At 43.4% G+C, this 16,651-nt stretch overlaps 1 protein-coding gene across 4 annotated transcripts in view; it reads left to right on the top strand.

Annotated features, from left to right (window-relative positions):
- Positions 1-16,651, top strand: part of SLC44A2 (solute carrier family 44 member 2 (CTL2 blood group)) — a 314,434-nt gene that overhangs the window by 156,462 nt on the left and 141,321 nt on the right. For all 4 annotated transcript variants that reach the window (XM_069230393.1, XM_069230392.1, XM_069230394.1 and 1 more), the window contains exon 2: positions 12,459-12,507. In XM_069230393.1, coding sequence (XP_069086494.1) covers positions 12,459-12,507 — 49 coding nt within the window. The remainder of the gene's footprint in view (positions 1-12,458; positions 12,508-16,651) is intronic.

The following is a 16,651-nucleotide window of genomic DNA, read 5'->3' as shown; positions in this document are numbered from 1 at the left end:
ACTCTGCCCCCTCTACACCTCTCTATGCTAGTGCACTCTATGCCACTTCACTCTACAACGCATCACTACGCTGTACTCTGCACCACTCCTCTCTCCGCCACTGAACACTCTGCCACTGTATACTACTGCACTCAGTGCCACTGCACTCTACACAACTCTGTTGCACACTACGCCAGTGCACTTTGCCACTGCACTCACCATCCCTCCACTCTACACCACTGCACTCTATGCAAGTCCACTCTAAACAGCTCTAATCTACTTTGCCACAGCACTGTACGGCACTCTATTCCACTGTGTGCCATTCCTCTTTCTACCACTCCTCTCTACACCACTGCAATCTACTGTGTGTAACTCTGCTCACTCTATGCCGCTGCACTCTGCTGCTAAACTTCACACCACTTTACACTTCTGCATTCTACGTCACTACTCTGCAGCACTGCACTCTTTGCCACTTAACTCTGCTCTGCTGCAATCTACGTCCGTGCGCTTTACCACCAGTGCGCTCTGCGTCACTGCACTCTTTGCCACTACACTCTATGCCAATCCATTCTACACCAATCTAATCGACTGTGCACAACTATACTCCATAACACAGCACTGTACGCCTCTCTCCTCTGCGCCAGTCTACTCTATGCCAGTGCACTCAACCCCACTCTACTAAGCACCACTGCCTCTTTGCCAATGCACTCTACACCGCTCCAGACTAGGCCACTGCACTCTGCACATGTCCACTCTATGCCACTCCACTCTGCCACTCTATTCCACAACACTACATTCCATGCCACTGCACTCTATGCCACTGTACTCTACCCTGCACACTCCACTCTAGACCACTTCACTCTACTCTAAAACAATCTACTGTACACTGCTGTGCTCTGAGCCACGTCACTCTATGCCACTCCACTCTATGCCGCTCTAGAACCCAGAGATCCTGAGCGAGGCTGTAGCCAAAGACCTCTTTATTGCAAGAATGGTCATGTGGCTATGACAATGGCTCTGCTTCCTACAATCCCCGACCCATGTTCCACCCCACCCCCCAACATCCACCCACCCAGCAAAACTGCCCAGGCTGCTCTCCCACCTACTTCCTCTGCTTCTAAGGATGTTATCCTTCAGGTGATACAGACCGCTTAAATAGCACTGGAGACAAAGGAATGTGATGGACATAGTCACAGAGGATGAGGGGTGCATCACCAGTCTTGTAGACCCTGTCAAGACTCTAAACCTAATTTGCCAGATTGGCAACCGCATCCAGTGGTTTTGAAGATCGGATTGAAGATGCGGAAGGCAGGACAAGAGCTGTAATCTGAAATTTGAGGGATTTCTGGAGGAAGTTGAGGCCTCAAACGAAGGATTAGAGACCTTCTACCTGAAAAAGTCTCTGCATGCTTTGCGTTGGAGTGTGCGTATAAACCCCCTTATTGGAAACCACTCCTCCAAGGAGCAGCCAGTCCCCCCCCAACAGGGACTGTCAAAATGCTAAATTTCAAGGTTTTAAACTTGTTAATAAAGGAAATAAGAGATGTGTAACAGATAAAATAAGCATCGCACCATATCATACCAGACTTTTTTTTTTTTTTTTTTACAAATTTAAGTACTGCAGTGGCAAAAAAAGTAGTTTTTTTTCTGGTACTGCACAGCATCGGAAAAAGCATTGGCAAAGACAGTAGATACACAAAGGAAGGATTATTGGCTTTGCCAATGCTTTTTTTTTTTTTTTTTTTTTTTTTTAATTGAAATCTCCTCATTAGCAATTCTCGTGAGGACCTCCTTGTGCAATCTGCACCCACTGAGCCAAGAGCATTGCTTAATTTGTGAAAGAAAGAGGTGCCGGTGCCCAAAGCTCTGCCCAGAAGCTGGTGGCAGGTTCAGTCAAACATCGGCGCGCCACATACTAAAGTCTGTAGTCTTTAATCTACTGATGGTGGAGATCTTTTCAGGCAGTAGGCAACACTGTTTATGCTGGGGAGTTGTTGGGAGTGTTGCAGAGGTTGGCACTGAAAGGTTCTGTCTGTATAATGTAGTTATTTGGTTGCATGAGCCACCATTTACAGTCAGTGGCAGCCATCTTACCTAGAACTCTGCCTCTTGAGTTCTTTCTGTGGAGAGACGGCAAGAAAGAACATGCTGACTAGAGCTCTGTCCCTCCTGTGACTGTAGTTTCTTTTTCTCCTGTCGCTCTTGGCAGGAAGAAACCAGGCTCGTGTTTGGGGAGCTCTCTCCGGAAATCCCCATCACGCAGGCCCCTTTGGAGCTAGTCTGCAATTCATCAAGCTTGGCTTCAGCACAGTTTGAGAAAGAAGAAAAGCGGAGAAGGGGAAACAATCCTCTTTAGAATGTGTGCACGGCCATTCCTCTCTAGAATCCATGCACAGCCAATCCTTGCTAGAATCAATGCACAGCCATTGCTCTCTAATATTGATGCATAGTGAATAAAATATAGCCTAAATTTTAATACATAATGAATAAAATCCATGCATAAGTTCCCCTAGAATCCATGCGCAGCCCTTCCTTGATGGAACCAATGCAAACCAATCCTTGCTAGAATCAGCGCATGGCCAATCCTCCCTAGAATCAACGAATGGCCAATCCTCACTAGAATCTATGCCAGCCAATCCTCGCTAGAATCCACGCATGGCCAGTCCACACTAAAATCAATGAATGGCCAATCCTCACTAAGTTCAGCGCATGATCAATCCTCGCTAGAATCATTGCATGGCCAGTCCTCGTTAGAATCGATGCAGAGCCATTCCTCTCTAATATTAATGCACAATGAATAAAATATATGCATGGATCTTCTAGGATCAATGCCCAGCCATTGCTCGGTAGAACCAATGCACGCCAGTCATGGCTAGAATCAATGCGTGAACAGTCCTCTCTAGAATCGATGCACAGCCATTCCACTCTGATGTTTTTGCACAATTAACGAAGAGTTCAGGGCCAGTGAAATGAGGCATTAGGGGAGAATCAAATTATAGAGCTGGTCCGACTAAATTATTCAGCAAAGGACATTTTGCGATGTAATGAGCACGTTTTAATCGAAGTAGTTTGTTATTGTATCATATTTACATGTTAACATTGGGCAAAGGATTCACCTCATCAGTACCAGGTTAACACCAAAATACAGCAATAAGTGACTATCCGGTGTTCAGTCGACCTTTGCGAGCGACCTTCCACTGCGTGGCAACACGTGATGCTGCGTTTTAGCTGGTTTTGATTGATTTGAGCTAGAATCAATTTTTTGTTCCAATATGCACATTATGCAGCAGGTAATAGACTATTTATCAAAGGCAGCAAATTCATAATTTTGCTGGAACTGCTGCAGCGGCAGAATAGTGACCCTAGAAAAGATTTATTGACCGTAATTGGTCTAGGGCAGTACTTCCCAAACATATTGACAGCAATCACATTTTTAGAAAGACAATCTTTCAATACCTGAGGCTTTTTTTTTTTTAACCCAACTAAAGCATCACGTGGAAGCACATTGTCATTTGCAGACAGCACATTTTCCATTGAAATTTCCACTAGATTTGCACAAACATACAGTTTTACAGATAAAACTATTTTGTACTCAAATTGTACTGTTTGGAAATCGGGTATCAGTGAATATTTATCATTCATACATTACCTCGTAAAGTGTCTTGATTTTCACACTCTGTCAGTGTTCCCGCTAATTTCTTTTAGCTGTGTGTGGCAGTGTTGGGTGTTCGTGCACTGCAGCCAAGGATACGTGCGCCAAGAAACTGACCATGGATGCAATAGTTAGCTTGGGTTCCCGTTTAGGCCTATATACTCAATTGTTTCCTCTTTATTATTCATTACATTAAACAGGTTTATAAACCTTTGAAGCACGCCTGCCTCTCCAGTGCTTCATAAGCAATGTGGAAGTTATGCACAGAGTTAAGAACATAGAATTAACATTTGAGGTAAAAGGTAGAGAAAAATGTAGATACTCATTTAATGGCCTATGTATTGAAAGAGAGGCCTATTTATTGAAAGTGAGACCAAAAAAACTGAGATTAATTCTGGCTTCCCTGCTTAAGCAAACAGTGAGACCTTAGGCAAATATTGCATTTCAGCATTCCACGTTTTCTTCATTATTTCATATGAGAGCACCATCAAATAGGTTAGTTCAGAATATGCAGCAACAAACCTATTATGATTGATTGAAAATACTATAATGTTGTTCTGTTCATAAGCATGTGTGCTAACTTACAGGGTGCACATGACAATGTACTTGCCTCTCCATTCACAACCCTGGAGAGGCAGGAATGGTTCTAAGTTAATGTTTGAAAATTTTCACTTTTAATAAGTACTTCTCAGTAAAGTGCTTTAAAGTGAGGTATTCATTTCAAGGCTTCTGCATTCTAAAGGGTACTTTTATGAATTTTGAAAAGGCTTCATCAGGTTTTACATGTTTGTTGCATGATTTACATGGCAAACATTTCAGGGCTTGGCTTGTACAAGGGCTAAAATTCCCGAGACAGCCAGGCCTGTGCACTGATGCAAGAAAAGTCAGTTAGCTGGCTGATCTTCAGCTTATTGATTTATCATCCTCCGGAGTAGAATGGGGTGGACCAAGACCAGCAGAAGGCATCCCTGCAACAGGAACTTCCGCTGGTAAATAAGAACAATGTCCAGGGCAGAGACTTTGAAGGAAGTATTAGTACAAGTTATCCTCGGTCAAACAATAGAGTGCAGCAAATGCGCGCCATGCCTTTTGACGCCAAGCAATACTAACTAGTGCATATGACCCTAAAAAATACATTCATGAGACATCGCTGCTGTAGCCACCGCCACCTATCTCTAAAACTCATGCAACGCGTGGCCTGTACGCGAGACAAAATTTTTGACCCTCTGCAGGCACCACAGGGTGCCCTACTGCTTTTCCCCTCTTCCACTAGGGGCTGCTCTCCCACATGCAATCACCGCTGCTGCTACCTGCGTTTTTCTTACGTGGCTGCTTCTTGCGCTATTTTATTTTTAAAAACAGCAATTGCAAACGGTCTCTCTTGTGATATGTGAAGCGTGCGCCTCACAATCACGATCGGAGGCGCTAAGGTGCACGCACGCATTCTACAGGGAACACTGCTCCCTGTACCCCAGCAATATTGTCACATAATTCACTTTTCTTTCTCTGTAAAGTGAGATTAGTTGTCAAAAACAAATCCCCATGTTGAAAAACACAAGCAACACTTTGTCAGAAGGCGAAGGCTGACATTTGACCTCGTGCTTTGAATTGCAGCAAATGTAATAAGAAAATACAGAACTTAAAGGCATTGTAATTTATTGCTTGGACTTTCATGACCCACCAAAAATCTGCTCGACCCACAGTGGGGGAAACGTTGGCCTTGAGTGTAAATGTGCATCTTGCTCACCACCTCTGATACACAGCCTTAAACCCAGGATTGGCCACTGGAGTCCTTTTCCACAGGTCCATGCTTTTTCACCAGGCATGTGCTAAATTGGAAAACAGTTTTTCGCAGAATTTCTCGAAAATTACAACAGAAGGCATCCATTATATGAAATTAATTTCAGTGAATCGCTTGTGGAAAATAAAATGCAAAAGGAATGCCTCGTTTTCAAATGTCAAACAAGGAAGTTGGTGGGGGCCAGGTTTCTTGAAAAAATGTCTCCCATTACATTTTTATTAGTTTGAGCCTACCAAACAGTGCAGCTTACCAAGAATATAGAGGGGCCTGCAGCTTACCCACTGCTTGCCATTAGTTGGCTTTACTTACTATCACTCTGCATTTGCTACTGATTAAATGTTTTGCCCTGTCCAACTTGTGGCAATTCTTTCCCTGTAGCTTTTCCAGTTTACATGTTCTTCCTTTGCTGACTTTTAGGAAACTGTGTTCAATGGCATGTGTAGCTGCAGAGACACATGCTGTGCACATATCGCCATCTAGTGTTGGGCCCTGAGTGTTACAAGTTGTTTTTCTTCGAAGAAGCTTTTTCAAGTCACAAGATCAAGTGACTCCTCCTTTTGGTGATAGTGCGCATGGGCATCCAGTCCATTGTTAGATTATTTTCTTTCCGCCATCAGGTTCAAACGTGTTCCCTCTGGTAGATTTCGGTTCGGTACTATCTGAACTTCTCTATCTTTTCCTTCAACATCCGTATTGTTTTTCTAACGCTTTTCTGACTCAACTTGATCCGATTGTAGCGTTGGGATCGAATAAACGCCCTTTCGGGCACCCACGCCCTTCTTGGGCCTTCACGGGCCTACTGCGTCACAGGCTCATGGATCGGACTCCATTTCGATTCTGCCCTCGGTGCCACGCCAATTTCCCATACACCGACCAGCATTCGATGTGCAACCCCTGCCTCTCGCCGTACCACAAAGAAGAGACGTGCGAGGTGTGCCGATCCTTCTGATTCAAGAAAACCTTATGGGATTGAAGAGCAAGACGGCTAGAGATGGCATCAAAGTCCGCGGAACAAACTCCCAACATCTTCGGTGAGGAACAGGCACAGACTGTGGTCTCCATACCGGACTCCGAATTCGACCGCGACTCAGATTGGGATAGCCACAATATACCTCCAGTGCAGTACGTGAGTACACCAGCCCCTTCCCATCAAAAACACATGAAAAAATCACAAAAGGTTTTGGGTCTACCACTGCTTGCCGGCCATGGTTCTACCCAAACACAAAATATTGTCGACCGACCTTCTGGTTTGGTGCTCAAAAAGGCCAAAGCTCACTCTAGCGAACAGACAGCCACACCTGTTTCGGCATCGAGTTGAAAGACTGAGGCTTCCACTTCGAATGGAGATGGCCACATACCACATCAGAGCCGAAACACCCACGCTCCTCTTCGGAGCCAAAACACCCAAGTTCCTCCTCGGAACAAAACAAACTTTCACCTACGGTTCAAACCAGTCTCTCTGCCCGTTTTAAAGCATTCCATCGTCAAGCTTTCGAAGCATTCATTGGTGGGAAGCAGACAGGTTCCATCTTCAGAACAAGAAACAGATGAAACAGACATTAGACCGATTCTTGAGTTCATGGACCATAAACAAATGAGAATACAGATACATAAGGACACAGGGAAGAGTTTGCCTCTCCTCCTATAACAAAGAGGAAACTAACATTCCAACAAACTTTGGAAACTGGCCCTTCACCAGCGACGATATTTTAACATAAGGAGAAGCCAAAGACTGTGCACCAGCCTTCTCCACCGCATTCGCTCTTTCTTCCCTCATATCCACCACCTCACAATCCACTACCACCATCATCACCCACACAGTATTCCACACAATCTCCTGTCTCACCACATGGGGATTATAACATGGACCCATGGGATTTGTATGATTCTGACCCAAGTCTATCAAATGACCTATAACTGTGTCCCACAAGGCTGTCTCCACCTGAAGACACCACGGCCTATAATCAAGTCACTTCCAGAGCAGACACATACCACAACGTACACATGCACTCTGAGCCCATAGAAGAGGATTTCTTGTTTAATACACTTTCCTCTACACATAAGCATTACCAATGTTTGCCAATGTTACCTGGAATGCTAAAACATGCTGATAATGTTTTTAAGGAGTCACCAAAAGCAAAGGTGTTAACACCTAGGGTGGACAAAAAATATAAAGCTGCACCATCAGACCCAGTCTTTATATTCCAACAACTGCCACCTGATTCCATTGTGGTCAGTGCAGCTAGAAAAAGAGCAAATAATAAGTCTATGGAGGATGCTCCTCCTCCTTCTGCTAAGGAAAGCCGCAAATTTGATGCAGCAGGTAAAAGGGTGGCAACTCAAGCTGCAAATCAATGGAGAATTGCCAGTTCCCAAGCTCTTTTAGCCAGGTACGATAGGGCACATTGGGACGAGATGTAGGAGTTCCTTCAATACCTCCCTACAGAACATCAAAAAAAGAACAGCAGGTAGTGGCAGAAGGACAAGTGATTGCCAACAATCGAATTAGGTCTGCACTAGACGCAGCTGACACTGCAGCTAGGGAAATTAACACAAGTGTCATGATTAGGAGGCATGCTTGGGTGCGATCCTCCGGTTTCAAACCTGAAATACAACAAGCGGTCCTTAATATGCCATTTAATAAGCAGAAACTATTTGGACCTGAGGTGGAAACCACAATTGAGAAATTAAAAAAGGACTCGGATACTGCAAAGGCCATGGGTGCCCTTTATATAACACCTTTTTGGGGTACTTTTCGCAAGCCCCAGTTCAGAGGAGGTTTTAAACTGCAGACATCAGAGGCCTCTACGACCCAACAAAAACAGGAACAACAATATTATTCCAGAAGATCTTTCAGGGGCTCCTATCGAGGACACAATTTCAGATCTAGGAGCAAATCCACTACCACAAGAGGTGCCTCCACCTCTTCAAAGCAGTGACTGCCTCTCCATACCCACACAGCACACATCTTCTGTGGGAGGAAGACTGCAATATTTCCATCCCCATTGGGAACCGAAAACATCAGATCAGTGGGTACTGTCAATTATCCACTATGGTTATTGCCTAGAAATCATCTCTACTCCACCAAACATCTTCCCTCGTTCTCACAGGCTTTCTCCAGAACACATGGTTCTCTTAAAACAAGAAGTAGAATCTCTTCTACTCAAAGGAGCAATAGAGGCAGTTCCCATGCACCAGCAAGGAAAGGGAGTATAGTCTCTATACTTCCTCATATCAAAAAAGGATGGCAATCTCTGACCTCTCAATCAGTACATTCTCTCAGAGCATTTCCACATGGTCACACTACAAGAAGTAATTCCCTTGCTACAAAACAAGAGTACATGACCGCATTAGATTTAAAAGATGCTTACTTTCACATTCCTATCCATCCAGCACACCGCAAGTACTTAAGATTTTGATAGCAGGAAAGCACTATCCATTCAAAGTACTACCCTTTGGAGTAACAACAGCACCAAGGGTTTTCACAAAATGTCTAGCAGTAGTTGCAGCATACCTCAGAAGACAGCACATACATGTCTTCCCCTATCTAGACGACTGGCTCACAAAAGCTAGTACCATTCAAACCGGTCAACAACACACACAATACACAATACATACCTTACACAAGCTAGAGTTCACAATCAATTACCAAAAATATCACCTTCAACCAGCACAAATTCAACCATATCTGGGAGCAGTTCTGAACACCCAGTCAGCATTAGCCTACCCAAACTCACAACGAATTGAAGCGTTTCACACACTCCTTTCCCAATTACAATTCAGTCAAACTTACACAGCAAGGTTTATTATGAAGCTATTGGGAATGATGGCATCGTGCATAGCAATAGTACCCAATGCATGTCTAAACAGGAGACCCCCTTCAACTGTGTCTCTCACAACAATGGTCTCAGGCACAGGGTCAACTTCACGATCTAGTGTTGTTGGACTGCCAAACTTAAAACTCTCTGCAATGGTGGAATCACACAAACTTAACAAAGGGTGACTATTTCAGGACCCAGTGCCACAGATCATAATCACCACAGATGCATCAATGGCCGGTTGGGGAGTCCATCTCAACAATTTTACCATACAGGGAGAATGGTACTCGGTTCAGCAGACTTACCACATAAACCATTGGGAATTGCTGGCAGTGTTCCTAGCACTCAAAGCATTCTAACCACAGATCACACACAAGACAGTGTTAAGAACAGACAACATGACAACAATGTACTATCTGCAGAAACGGGGGGGGGGCACACTCACCCAATTTGGAAATGGGTGACTCACAATCGCATTCAACTGTTAGCGTATTATATCCCAACCAACTAGCGGACCTCTTAAGCAGGGTGCAGCAACAACTACAAGCATGGGAGATTCACCCATGAGTAATTCAACAGTACCGTCACATGTGGGGAACACCAAACATAGACCTCTTCACAACAAGCGAAAACGCAAAATGCCCAAACTTTCCGTCCAGGTACTCACACCCTGTATCCAAGGACAATGCTCTGTGAATCAACTGGTCAGGAATATTTGCTAACGCCTTTTCCCCTCTTCCACTAATTCCATTTCTGGTCAACACAATTCGCCACACCTCTCTCACTATGATACTCATAGCAGCCATGTGGGCATGTCAGCACTGGTACACAACACTGTTGGATCTGTCTGTAGTACCACATCACAAACTTCCAAACAGACCGGACCTATTGACTAAGAACAAAGGTCAAATCAGGCATCCTAATCCCAGTGTGCTCAACCTGGCAATTTGGCTCCTGCGGTCACTGAATTTGGATAGCTACAGCTTCCATCAGAATGTATAGACATTCTGAAGGAAGCAAGCAAACCTACAGCCAGGGAGTGCTATGCAGCTAAATGGAACTGTTTTATATATTACTGTCAACCCAAAACATTAATCCACTTAAAGCATCAGTACATTATATTGTCTTATTTGATTCACTTACAAAAAGCAAATCTAGCATATTTAGCTATTAAAATTAATTTAACAGCCACATCAGCCTATCTCCAAAACAGACAGCATACCTCTCTGTTCAGAATTCCTGTCATAAAAGCTTTTATGGAAGGCCTAAAAAGAGTTATTCCACCTAGAGCTCCACCAGCCCCCACCTGGAATCCTAACATTGTGCTCACAAGGCGTCTGGGTCCACCATTTGAACCCATGCATTCTTGCACTCTTCAGTTTCTCTTATGGAAAGTTGCTTTCCTGGTAGCAATTACTTCCTTAAGGAGAGTAAGTGAAATTCAATAATTTACTTTAGAAGAACCATTCTTCCAAATTCACAAACACAAAATAGTACTTAGGACAAATCCAAAACTTCTACCCAAAGTGCTTTCACCATTTCACATCAACCAGTCAGTGGAATTCCCAGTCTTCTTTCCATAGCCAGATTCAGTTCCTGAAAGATCTCCATACTCTTGATCTTAAAATAGTTCTTATGTATTATATAGACAGAACAAGAGATTTTAGAAAATCTAAACAACTTTTTGTGGCTTTTCAACAGCCTCATGAAGGTAATCTTATTTCAAAACAATGCCTAGCCAGATGGAGAGTAAAGTGTATTCAAATTTGCTATCTTGAAGCTAAAAGGCAACTATTAGGAACTCCTAAAGCACATTCTACTAGAAAGAAGGTAGCTTCAATGGCATTCTTAGGAAATATACCAATGGCAGACATATGCAAAGCAGCCACATGGTCAACACCACACACATTTACAAAGCAGCTGTGTGGATGTGCAATTTCGCCAACAAGCAAATGTTGGTCAAGCAGTGCTTGAAACACTATTTCAAACTACTCCAACTCCTACAGGCTAGCCACTGCTTACTTAGGTGGGGGACTGCTTTTCAGTCTATGCACAGCATGTGTAGCTGCAGCTACACATGCCATCGAACGGAAAATGGCACTTACCCAGTGTAAATCTGTTCATGGCATATAGTGCTGCAGATTCACATGCGCCCTCCCACCTCCCAGCCTGTAGCTGTTGTAGTAATGTATTATGTAAATATGTATATACATTGCATGGACATCTACTTTACTTTCAATATATCTGTACATATACAATTCTTCACTCCTTACTTTACCCTCCTGCGGGAAAACAATCTAACGAAGGACTCAATACCTATATGCACTATCACCGAGAGGAGGAGTCACTTGATCTTGTGACTCGAAACAGCTTCTTCGAAGAAAAACAACTTGTATCACTCTGAGCCCAACACTAGATGGTGATATATGCACAGCATGTGAATCTGCAGCACTACATGTAACAAACAGATGTACAATGGGTAAGTGACATTTTCCTTTCTTTTCTCTTAAGCACTCTATGAGAGTGTATGTGTTGTCTAGCTGTCACCTTAGCGTGCTTGTCTTCCTGCTCTCAGTGCTCCATATTGCTCTCTCTTCTGTGTGCTTCTCCTCTCCTCTCCCTTTCTCCCAACAAGGTGCTTGGGGGGGGGGGGGGGGGGGGTCCTGTGTTGCTTCCCCACCTCACCCAATATAAAAAATATATATATAACGCTTTTAGATCTCACCTACTATAAAAAAAAATATATATAACACTTCTGAATGTTTTTTTATTTGTATTTATTGATCGAACTTTGATGAGGGGGGGGGAAGCACCTTCAACATTTCATAGGAGCACGCATGCATGGGGTTTCCCCTTCCCCCCCAACAAAATGACATGGCAACTGCATCATAGGGTTTTTAAAATTCTTATTTAGCCATGAGGCACAACATTTGGGGTGCTGTACAGGATCGCTGAAAGCCAACCGGTCCCAAATATGAGACCTATTGGCTTTCCCAATACTTGTTTTTGTTTGTTTGTGCTAACAACCCACTGGGGAAAAAACTGCTAAATTCTGATATTTTTTGTCATGTCATGTAATGTAAAATTCGGAAGTTTCAGAGGAACATTAAACATTTCACATACCTACACAATGCACACAAATGTAAATGGTGGTGATCAGGAGAGACCTCAGACATACCTGAATTTCTCTTTTCTCTTTTCTTGCTAGGCGAGCCACATAAATATGATCCAAACTTTAAAGGCCCTGTCAAGGAGAGGTAAGTGTTGCAGTGACTGTTATCGATCTCTGTGGGTCAGATATTGCACATGAGGGCTTCTTTTACAGAATGGAGTTGATCTATTGGGTACAGCGAGCCGTGTCTTTCTGTGTTTGAATGCCGGGACCCCCAAAGGAGGGACATGCGTTGAGAGGGACACAGGGAAACATCAACTTTGCCGTTAGTGTGCTTAGGCTGTAGATGGTGTAGAAGCAAGGGCTATAAGGTGGAATAAAAGCATGGGGTGGGATCATGCTACAGATAGATGGAGCCTCCTGCCACCTCACAGTATGGAATGTGTTCCACAAGACTGGGCATAATCCTCTTCCCCTGTAGGATGGTACCCAGAGTCAGGCCTCAAAAAAATCATTAAAATGGTACAGGTCTAGTGAATGTAATGCTCTTGACCCATAAATTGGTTTCAAATGATGTAATCCTTGCCAAATATTTTAATTCACTGAACCGTAATTTTCTTCATTATCACATATGATAGCACCTTTAAATATGTTCGTGCAGCATGTCTGCTGTACCAGAAAACTCTGGTTTAATAGACTATATGTTTGCTCCACTTATAATTCAAATCTAGCCGCATATATGATACACATGGCTCCTGACTTGCCTCTTAGGGCCACTGGAATTATGCAATTGTGCAACTATTTGTGCATAATTATAGATTTGCTGCATTTGCCACATAATCAATCTTCTGTCGCATAATCTGCAGATTTTAACAAAAAAAAAAATGTTTTCTAGATCAAACGGTTCAAAAGTTACTAAATATGTGATGACACATGTTGCTGGACAGTGAAAGGTCCTTTGCAAAACTGGACCGGTCACCTTTCTGTTGCTTATCGCTATATTTGTGTGTTAAATCAGTACTAATGAGGTGCACCCAATTTCCAGAGAATGTTACCAAAAAAAAAAAAAAAAAAGACAAAATAATGAAGTAATATTATTGCAAAATGTGCCACGTTATGCTGCATACTTTTCCTTTTCTTGCTGCATAATTTACTCAACCCTGCTGCATAATTTTGATCTCTCCTGCTGCATAATTCCAGTGGCCTTGCCCTTAGTTCATTAAAAGCATTGTCATCGGGGCAGGCAAGAACGTTTCTCTAATCAGGGTTCAAGACTATCACTTTTAATGAATATGTAACTAAAGCATGAAGTGGTAGTGTACTGTCATTTCCAATCAGCACATTCTAAACTGAAATAGCCAGAACACTTTCAAGTGATGTGGTTTTAGTGATAAAACTATATGATGTACAAACAGTAATGTTTGGAAATTGAGTTTCCTCAAATATTTGTCATTTGGACATCACTAAGTAAAGTGTTCTGATTTGTTTTGCTCCTATTTACAATCTTTGCATCACACTTCAGAATTACAAAAAAGTGCATTTGTAATTCCTAATATTTCGAAATATTTGTAATATTTATTTACAAGCTATTTACCTTACAAAGTCCTATAACTGTAATAAGAGGGGAAAAAGTAAACACCATTTTTCTGAATAGGATAAGCAGTACATAGTAACAAGCATTTGCAATGCAATGGGTCTCGCGTTTGCTGGAGTTAGAGCTATTGGTGTTGTAAATTCCTAACTGGACCTTTCTTGCCACATGAATTGAAAATGAAAAGTAAAACAGTTGACAGGTGCAAGTCAATTCAAAGGGCCATGGCCGCCTTCAGCGAGAGAGTTATTGGCTCCCTGGGTGAATGTCTAGAAAGGATTGCAGCTGGGATGAAAGGCAAACTGAAACCAGAGGAGTGGCCACACTGTAACAGGAGGAAACGTTCACTTAGTTAAATCCCCTGGGAGGGAACTCAGCACACAACGGAGGGATATTTCACAAAATGCACCAACAAAAATGAAGCATTTAAGACAAGCACAACAAAGAATGAATAGCAAGCGTGGGTGTGGTTAAAAGCCAACAGAGCGATTACAACAGGCCAAAGCACTTGCACGCTTGACTAAAAAGAGGAACTGACATTTGACTGTCCTTAAACAGGCAGGAAATGTGTCAAGATAAAACAAGATTTAAAGCCATCTTTATTGCTCATTCATTTTCTGAATGAACAGAACACCTGTTCCATTCCAGCTCAAGTTTACTCGCCAGAAAGGACTAGTAGGTCCTAAAAATAGCTCCACGTCGCGGTAGCAAGTGGGGAAAGTAACTTCCTGAATGGGAGAGTAGATTTCTCCAGCCCTGCAAGAGTGGCAGATACTGTGCAGATAACAAAAATCGGGCATGCATGTCCATTTGTGGGGGAGTGCAGTGCACTATTCCACCTTTATGTTGCTGCCTCCACTTAACAACCCTATTAAAAAAGTGCCCACACTAAGTGTACAGGAAGTCTATGAAACAGCAGAGCATAGCACAGCAGCTTCCCAATAGAAACCTGGTGTCACCCATTATGTCATACTTGGTAGTTTCAGCAGTAGCGTAACAAAACTTTAGGGGGGCCCCTCCATCCTGGACCCAGTCAGGGGCCTGCTGCCCATGCACAATGTTCTGTAATAAGGGGGCCCACTGGAGCTCATGCCCCCCGCACTGCAGGGGCTGCAGGGGCCTTTGTTACGCCACTGAGTTACAGGTCTGGTCTGTGGGTGCAGGTGGTGCATAAATGCTTAATTTGAAAACCGAAAATTGTGCTGGGTCCCAAAGTCGTTCTTAGGAGCACATCTGCACCAAATTTTAGGGTTGCTGAATACCAAGGCTGCTTAGTTTTGATTCCACTTCATACCTCTTTCTTCAATGCTGCCTCTTTATCCCACTCTCGCATTTTCTTAGCCACCCCTACTTTCTCTCTTTGCCACTGGTTTCCCATCTTTCTCTTCCCTTTTTTTCTTCTTTCATTTTTTCTGTTCTCTATTGTTCTGGATCAAATCCTCATGAGGAGATGGAAATTAAGTACTGATCCCCAAACCTGTGAACTGGTGCCCACCACCTACACCCACCAATCCAAATGACGCACTGGGTGCATGCTTCATCATCACTGAATTTTCCATCTTCCATCTGCACAGGAAGTGACACACATGTATTTTCCATCTTCCTTCTCCACTGGAAGAGACACCACCTCTTGCCTTCTTCCTATTCAGTCAACTCTTCAAGGCCTCCAGGCGTTCTCATCAAAGGGCAGATTCAGACAAGGGCACATACTATCATACTACAGAACACACTTTCCAACTCATGCTCATTAGCATTCCTCCTGCAGTAATCGATGCAACAGCCATCCCAAACCTCATCACCTAACACAAGCTTTATGCTGTCTTCATCACAGGAACATTGTTAACTTCCACATCCTGGTCTTCCTTCTTCCCACATGTGCATAGTCCATGCCGTGGATGCTGTAGCCTAAGAAAGGAGGAGTCCTTGCTCTGGTCCTGCACTCTAAGCAAGCGAGTAGTGCTGAGCTGAATAGAACTTAACACTCTCTGCAACTTGGACCTCCCCCTTCCATCTTATCTTCAGGCCTCTCAGGCATAACAAGGAAGTTGTTTTATTATTTCTCTGACCTTCTCATTACTTTGTCCATTTGTGATGTCCACACCATGCCCACCCGCTGACCACGGCCACCCAGACACAACAAGCTAAAAATAACAAGCAACCGCATTTTCCACTTCCCTGGTAAACTCAACATGGTACAGCATGTCACACAACCTACTCACTCCAAAAACCACATCCTCAACTTTGTCTTCTCAACATCAGTAGCAATTTAATGGAAACCGCTCATACCCGTGGAGTGGATGGGCCAGCTACTTTGCCAATCATATCACTCTGATCAGCATCCTACCAACAAACTAAGGTCCACACAAAAGAGAAGACCAGACCTTCAGATCCTTCAAAGACTTCTCCATAGACAACCTAATGCTTGAACTCCTCTCACCCTACCTTCACCATTTCCAGTACCAAAACCCTTCTAAACAACTTCAACAATTTTTTGGAATATCTCCAGAGGACCTCTTGATACTGAAGCCCCTCCATGCAACACGTAAACAGCTCATCACATCAGTCAAAGCAAAGTACTATACCAACTCCATCAATGATGTCACCAACCGAAGCAGAACGCTGTTCAAGATAATTGAGCACTCCATCAGCCCCCAGTTGGTCCAACCTATTACTCCCTCTTCAGAGAAGTGCAATGCCA

This window comes from Pleurodeles waltl, chromosome 4_2, assembly GCF_031143425.1.
Source record: "Pleurodeles waltl isolate 20211129_DDA chromosome 4_2, aPleWal1.hap1.20221129, whole genome shotgun sequence".
NCBI classification, from domain to species: Eukaryota; Metazoa; Chordata; class Amphibia; order Caudata; family Salamandridae; genus Pleurodeles; species Pleurodeles waltl.
This window is presented reverse-complemented; position numbering and strand designations above follow the sequence as displayed.